Below are 7964 nucleotides of genomic sequence, written 5' to 3'. Positions count from 1 at the left end.
GCAGAGAAAAAACCATAGTAGTATATAGTAGCACACACGTATATAGTAGTACACACAGATACCAGTAAGTAAAAAGCAGCAGCACTTTGGGTAGTAAGTAAATAGCAGTAGCGCATAGTAGTATAGATAAAGTACATCACCAAACTCATACATTATTTTTACTATCTTTTGATTAAAAATGAAGATCTATCGATTATCACGGGCAGGCAGCAGCAGCAGTAACATAATTATTATCGACACCACAACATCATCCCCTTTACGCGTCATCACATCACCACCCCACCTCCTCCCACACATCATCATCACCATCACATCCCATCATCCCCATCTTCATCACTTTATAGACCACCATCACCTCACCACCCCCTCCTCCTCCTCCTCATCATCATCATCATCACACCCAAGCCTAATCATGTTCACTGATGATAGACGATGATCACATCATCAGACAAACCCAGTTTCAGTTTCATTTTCAAGCCAAGGGGGCGTCACTGCGTTCGACAAAACCTAACGCACAACCAATCTCCCAAGCAGATGCCTACCAGCAGCGAAACCCCAAACGCGCTTAGTCAGCCTTGAGAACACAACAACAAAACAAAAAAAAAACAAAAAAAACACCACCACACACACCACACAACCAAAAAACACACAAAAAAAAAACAAAAAAAAAAAAAAAAAAACCCGGGGGAATAAATAATAATAACTTCATAAAAAATAAATAAATAAATAAATAAAAAATAATTATAATAAAAAAAGGATAAAAATATATTATAAAACAAAAAAAGAAAAAATAAAACAAAAATAAATAAAAGACAACAATGGGATAAATAAGCAAAAAAAATTAAAATAGAAGACACCCCTCACACAACCCCACCATGCATAACAGAATGCACCAGACTCATTTTCACATATATAAAGCACAGCAAATACAAAAAACGACATACTCCAACACACACACACACCACACCTTACCGTGCACCTCCCACCCCCCTCCTCCCACACCATTTCTATCTAATATCGCAGCTTCCACGGCACAAAACACACACCACAACACACACACATCACACACACACACACACACAACACCACACACACAAACACACACCACAGAGATGAACACTTACTTTACAACACAATAAAGCACAGTCAAATACATATAAACGTACATACCCAACCACACATACACACACACACACACACCACACACACACACAAAACACACACACACACATTCCCTTGCACCTCCTCTACCCCCCCCCACACACTCATTTCTACACTATCGCCTTCCACGGCACCACACACACCAAAAACACACACCCAGGATGAACATTTACTTTGTACAAGCACACCCAACGCCCATATCTCCCCCCCCCCCCCCAACCCCCCCACACTACATACAAAGATAATATATAATATAATATAATATATATTATATATATAATATTATATATTATATATACACTTCCAATATCCTGTTGCCCCACAGTGTAGGCATGCAAACACTCACAACCTCACCTCTACCCCACCTCCCCCCGCCTCCCACCTCCCTCACACACACCCCACACACACTACACATATCTCCCGCACTTGTGAAATTTCACTCTCGCGCATTCCCCCAAACCACTCAAAACACGACCCACACATCCCCCAAAAACCCACACCGCCATGACTGGCCGCAAGGGGGAGGGGAAAAAGATCTCTGATCAAAACGGGCCTATTTTGGTTGCTGGGTCTATTGTATTTGGAAAGGCCCACAGAGACTCTTTCCGTTTTGAAAAATTTGCGCAATTTTTTTTTTGGAAATGATGCCGATATTTTTTGATTTGAAAACACGGCTTACCTTTCATGGATTTGCGGCCGCCCCCTCTCTCTTTTTATTCTTTGGGGCGATAAATGGGTGTGCCTTTGTACCTTTTCTTTTTGGATTTTTGATTTTTCTGGGGATTTCCGATTTTCCTAATGGGGCTGCCGTTGGTGTTGCTTACCAGCAAGTCTGTCGCTCGCTCATTTCCCAACACCTGCACCCGGGGCAGTAGGGCCCATTGGGTTTTTTTTAATCTGAAAGTTGCGCATTGCGTTATGCCACTCTGGCTTCCCATTCCGTTTTCAATTTTCTGTATGAGGTTTCATTGAGTCGGTTTAGAATCATGGCATGTTGGTTTCCGGGCGTATGGAAGAGCGATAGCCACTGGAGGCATGTGTCACGGCTTCAACTTCCATCGTTAGGCTGGAGGTTGTGACTTTGTAGGCAGCATTCTCTTCCCAAATTGTTTTTCCATTTTGTTTCGCAGTGAATCCCCAGCCAGACTGGTCTTTGGTGACTGAGCCATCTGTGTATATGATGATGTCCTCTTCTTTACTGTTTTCTTCTATAAGCAGCTTCACTTCCGCATCAGTTTTGCCCTCTGGCCCATTCCCGACAATGTCTTCCTAGAGTGGGTGAAATGCCTGTGTTGAATAGATGGTTGAGGTTTTCGGGGTTTTTCTCCCATTCTTTTGTTTCTTTCAGGTCTTGAAGTCGGCCATACTAGCTGGATTGTGTCTTCTGCTTGCCCCATCCATGAATCTTCCTCGTCCTAGACGGCTGCCTTTTTGTTCTTTGACTGCGTCATGCAGTGGGTTTTGAGGGTTTTCTAATGCTTTGAAGTAGGTCTTGACCTGTTCTAACTTGTTTCTGGCCTGCACTGAAGGAAGGTCAAGCAGGTATCGCATGGTTTCTGTGGGGCGTGTCTTTTGTTGTTCCAAGGATCAGCCTCATAGCTTTATTTTGGACTCTTTCTAATTTTAGGAGGTTGCTTTGAGACGGTGTTGTTAGCCCAAGTCCGTAGTCGATCACACTGAGGACGAGTGATTGGTATAGCAGGAAGAGGTGGCGTTGTTCAATTCCTTTGGTTGCCATTGCTTTTAAGACTGAAAGGGCCCTTTTTGCATTTGAGAACAGTGTTTTCCGTATGTTTTCTGAAGGTCAGCATCCTGTCGAAGTGTATTCCTAGGTAGCGTAGGCATTCAGTTTTCTCAATTTGAATCCATCGAATGACACAGAAGGTGGTGATTTGCTCGCGGTTTTGTTGTTGAGGGTGACACAGCAACGTTTGGGCTTTCGCTGGATTGATGGAAGATCCTGTGTCTTTGCACCATTCAGCAATATTGTTTAGTTGTTTCTGGACGGCTACAGTTCTTTCCTGAGCATTTTTTGAAGTTTTGAAGACCAGGCCGTCATCCGCAAGGGTAAGCACCCGAGCAATTCCATTGTTGTTTAAGTCTGCAAGGGCCCTTCGTGTAGACATTGTAGAGGACAGGAGAGAGTGGAGACCCTTGTGGCAGTCCCATGGATAGTTTAGAAGGTGCAGACATCCAATCTCCGAGGCGTAGGACGACGGTTCTTTCCTGAAGCGCTGCTGCTATCCATCTTGTCAGTGTCAAACTTACTCCATACCTTAGTAGCAGCTCCATGAGGTGCGCAAACTGGACTTTATCTGTAGGCATCTTCAAGGTCAATTGCTACTGCTAGTGTTTCTTCTTTTCTTTGAAATCCTTCATACACCTCATATGCAAAAGCAGCTGCATTTTCCCATGTGGACTTGCCTGTTCTGTAACCACCTTGATTTGAAGGGAGAATGTGCCTGTGTTCAAGATCCCTTGCAAGTTTCCTGGCTATCATGCGTTCCATGAGCTTTCCAACAATGTTTTGCATGGTTAGGATCCGGTAGCCGCTTACCTGACGATGGTCCTTTCCTGGTTTTGGTATGGGTTTTAAGAAGCTGTGTGTCCAGTCCTCCGGCACCTGACCATTGTGGAGACTGTTTTGATATAGATTGAAAAGTTTGCTTCTGTCTTCTTCCGATAGCTCCTTGATGTCTGAGTAACGAACTTTGTCTGGGCCAGGAGCCGATTCTTTCTTGCATTTAGCTATTGCCTCGTTTAGATCATCCACTGTCAAGTCATCATCAGGTCCAGTCTGCATAAGGGTTTGGTTTTAACTCCTCAACATATTTCTTTTTCTCATCTAAGTTTCTTTGATCACTCTGTTGTATGAAACGTTTGAGCAAGGCAGATCCTTTTTCTTCATTTGTCTTAAGCTTGGTTCCGTCAGTGTCTAACATGTCTGGGGTTGTTGTTGTGCACGTTTCTCCCTTCCATGCGACGATAAAATTGCCAGAACTCTGTCAATGTTTGTGTCATAACTGAGTGCCTCGCAAAACTGTTTCCACTTGTCATTTTTGGCCTCTTGAGCAATGACTTCAAACTGTTTAGTTTTTTCTTTCATTTTTGTTTCAATATCTTTGTCCGGAGATGGTTTTGTTCTTTCTTTTTGCCAAAGCTTGACAGCCGCATGTTTTTCTATCCAGGCTCTCTCTGTGTCGGTATTCCACCATGGGGGCTGAATAGTTTGCATCCTGTTCAGTGCCGTTCTTTTGTTTCTTCTGCGTCTTAATTTTCGATGACGGTTGTCTCTTTGGTTTCATACTGAAATGGATCACGCAGTTTCATACAGGGTTTATCGGACAGTTTCTGTAGACTGAAAGCTACCGGGAGGTGGTCGCTGCCTTGGTATGGAAGTGTCTCTGCATTCATTTCTGCTCTGAATTTTGGAGATGTTAGAGCGATGTCGATCACACTGTCACTGTCCCCCTTGTCTTGTTCCAAGGCGAGTTGGGGATTGTGGTTGTTAAAGGGCTAAGAAGAATTTCCCCTATCATTCCTTCAAGTGCGAGTCCTTGTGGGTTTGTGTTCCGCTGGTCCCATAACTTTGATCTTGCATTGAGGTCTCCACAGATAATGACGAGTCTCCAAGTTCGTTCTCTATTTCCTCTAAAAAGGCCCAATTCTCTTTTGTTGTGCAGGTTCCTGGGTGAACGTAGGCATTGATGAGCACGATGCTTTTGTGAACTCCGTCAGGTTTGTCAAGACGAACCCCCAATAATTCACATGAGTTGCTACACCATTTCTCTAGATTTATGGTGGAAACTTTGTTTTTTAGGTTTTTGTTCAGTATGATTGCTACCCCCTCTTCCTTCATTCCTTTGAAAGACTGTGAAATTCTCAAAATGTATTGGTCTGTCTGCACTTGTCCTGGTCTCTTGGAGACATAGAATGTCAAAATCATATGCCAATTTCTCAATTGTTGAGATTCTCATTCTTGCGCTGGAACAATCAACTGCGATTCTAAAGAATTTCTTTGACAGCCCGCTCTGCTTTTGTCATTCTGCTACCTAAGCACGATCTTTTCCCACCTCTTTTGCCACGCCTGTTTTGGGGTTTTGGGGATCTGAATTTATGTCTCGTGCTATGCAGCTGATCCCCGAGGTGCACGCGAGACAGGGTTTTGTTGGTATCCATAGAAGGGTGTTCTATGTGGTGAGGGAAAATATTCGGTCACCCTGACAGAGCCTCTTATCAGGGAAGGGCAATGGATGTCCATCTGTGTGGAGTCCGTCAGCCTGGTGTCGCCCTAAGGCCAGACTGCATACAGTTAGTGACTGTTTAACCCAACAGCCATTCATCCCATTGGTACTGTATGAAAGCCGTGGGATTGGGGATTTTGTGAGGTTGTCTCCTCTTAGTCAGTGGAAGGGTGCATCTGGGTGTTTTTGAGTAGCAGATTTTATTTTGGAGAAAAAAAAAAAAAAAAAAATGTCCTCTTCTAATATTCTGTCATTCACTTGACCGTTTCGGCCCTATACACAATTTCAAATACTGCCCACACACACTTCTCTCGTGGTGGGTTCGCCAAGTATTACACAACTGCAACGGTCAGTCTGCGCGCGCTCCCAGCCGGTGCTGCACCGCTTATAGGCCCCCTCTGTCATTCACTAACAATTCAACAACTAAACAACGATGGGATGACAAGTTTTGATCCCTCTCACTAATTTACTAATAATTCAAGCATTAAACAATAACGCGATAACAAATTATTAGAAATATTTGAAATTGTGTATAGGGCCGAAACGGTCAAGTGTTAAAACCACTGTGGCCAGTATGTATGTGTATGTGAAAGACAGCCTACAAGTGTCAAAGCAAAGATAAGTGATTTTTCTGTGAAGTTGATTAATAATTTGTTATCGCGTTATTGTTTAATGCTTGAATTATTAGTAAATTAGTGAGAGGGATCAAAACTTGTCATCCCATCGTTGTTTAGGTGTTGAATTGTTAGTGAATGACAGAGGGGGCCTATAAGCGGTGCAGCACCGGCTGGGAGCGCGCGCAGACTGACCGTTGCAGTTGTGTAATACTTGGCGAACCCAGCAGCCACCCAATGGTTTCCGGAAGCCGTGAGCCCCTAGTAGAGGTCCAGGCTGACCCCGCAGTCCTCCCCCTCCTCTTCCTCCTCCTCCTCCTCCTCATCATCATCATCATCACTGGCCAGTACACCACCCACCCATCGTTTCCCGGAAGCCGTGGGCCCCTGGTAGAGGTCCAGGCTGACCCCGCAGTCCTCCACCAGGTAGTCCCTGAAGGTGAGACAGACCCCGGCGTCAGGAGGGGCCTGGAAGGTCACCATGCAGATGAGCGTCTCGTGGATCTCCATGGCGCCCGTGGCCAGGAGCGTGTAGGACTCGTCCTGCAGCGAGAAGTACTGCCCCTGGCGGCCCTTGATGCAGTGGCCGTAGCTGTTGAAGTACACTGCCAGGGGCACACAGACAGAGAGACACGGTTCAAGGTTATGTAAAATGTTACAGGTCCAATAGCCATGATTCCGCCCCCCTTCTACCATGATTGTCTTCCCCCAACTCGTCCTTCAACACCCCTTCCTCCCCAAACCATTGAAACAATAGCAAACGAATGTGAAAAGTAATACTTCGACAAAATGACTACCATCACCAGTTTGTGTGACGGTACTCCTCCTCCTGCTCCTCCTCCTCACAGAGCACAGTTTTACTGTCCACCAGGGCAGTGAATTCATCTCCATTGTATCTGATGCTCAGTAAAGGAAGGCAGGGCCCACTCCTTTCCTTCCGTCGATTGAACCTAACCCAAATCAGTCAACAACGAAAGAGGAGTGAAAACCCAAATCAGTCAACAACGAAAGAGGAGTGACGAAAACCCAAATCAGTCAACAACGAAAGAGGAGTGAAAACCCAAATCAGTCAACAACGAAAGAGGAGTGAAAACCCAAATCAGTCAACAACGAAAGAGGAGTGAAAACCCAAATCAGTCAACAACGAAAGAGGAGTGACGAAAACCCAAATCAGTCAACAACGAAAGAGGAGTGAAAACCCAAATCAGTCAACAACGAAAGAGGAGTGAAAACCCAAATCAGTCAACAACGAAAGAGGAGTGACAAAAACCCAAATCAGTCAACAACGAAAGAGGAGTGACGAAAACCCAAATCAGTCAACAACGAAGAGGAGTGAAAACCCAAATCAGTCAACAACGAAAGAGGAGTGAAAACCCAAATCAGTCAACAACGAAAGAGGAGTGAAAACCCAAATCAGTCAACAACGAAAGAGGAGTGACGAAAACCCAAATCAGTCAACAACGAAAGAGGAGTGACGAAAACCCAAATCAGTCAACAACGAAAGAGGAGTGAAAACCCAAATCAGTCAACAACGAAAGAGGAGTGAAAACCCAAATCAGTCAACAACGAAAGAGGAGTGACGAAAACCCAAATCAGTCAACAACGAAAGAGGAGTGAAAACCCAAATCAGTCAACAACGAAAGAGGAGTGGCGAAAATAGAGAGTGAAGTGTGAAGGGGGGGTCGGGGGGGGACCTAGACAGGTGGAAGACAGTGCGTTGTTTCCGGAATAAAATGTGTATCATTTACTTGACAATTGTATCGTGTGATGGGTTTGGAAAATGTGCTTATTCAGCTGCATGCAAGCGAGAGTATTGGTTTACAAGTGTGAAGGAACTGAATGTAAGTTGTTGGGTGGGTTTTTTTGTTGGTTTTGTTGTCGTTTGGTTTTTGTTTGGGTTTTTTGTTTTTTGGTTGTTGTTGTTTTTGTTGTTATTTTTTGTGTT

At 44.4% G+C, this 7964-nt stretch overlaps 1 protein-coding gene across 1 annotated transcript in view; it reads right to left on the bottom strand.

The window, feature by feature from the left end:
* Positions 1 to 6280: 6280 nt before the first annotated feature.
* The window catches only part of LOC143285317 (uncharacterized), a 63933-nt gene continuing 62249 nt past the window's right edge, over positions 6281 to 7964 (bottom strand). The window contains exon 3 of the mRNA XM_076592581.1: positions 6281 to 6624. Within this exon, the coding sequence (XP_076448696.1) occupies positions 6281 to 6624 (344 nt within the window). The remainder of the gene's footprint in view (positions 6625 to 7964) is intronic.

The sequence above is a fragment of the Babylonia areolata genome, chromosome 8 (genome assembly GCF_041734735.1).
Source record: "Babylonia areolata isolate BAREFJ2019XMU chromosome 8, ASM4173473v1, whole genome shotgun sequence".
In the NCBI taxonomy this organism is placed as follows: domain Eukaryota; kingdom Metazoa; phylum Mollusca; class Gastropoda; order Neogastropoda; family Buccinidae; genus Babylonia; species Babylonia areolata.
The sequence above is the reverse complement of the archived record's forward strand: the minus strand, read 5'-3'. Positions and strand labels throughout refer to the sequence as shown.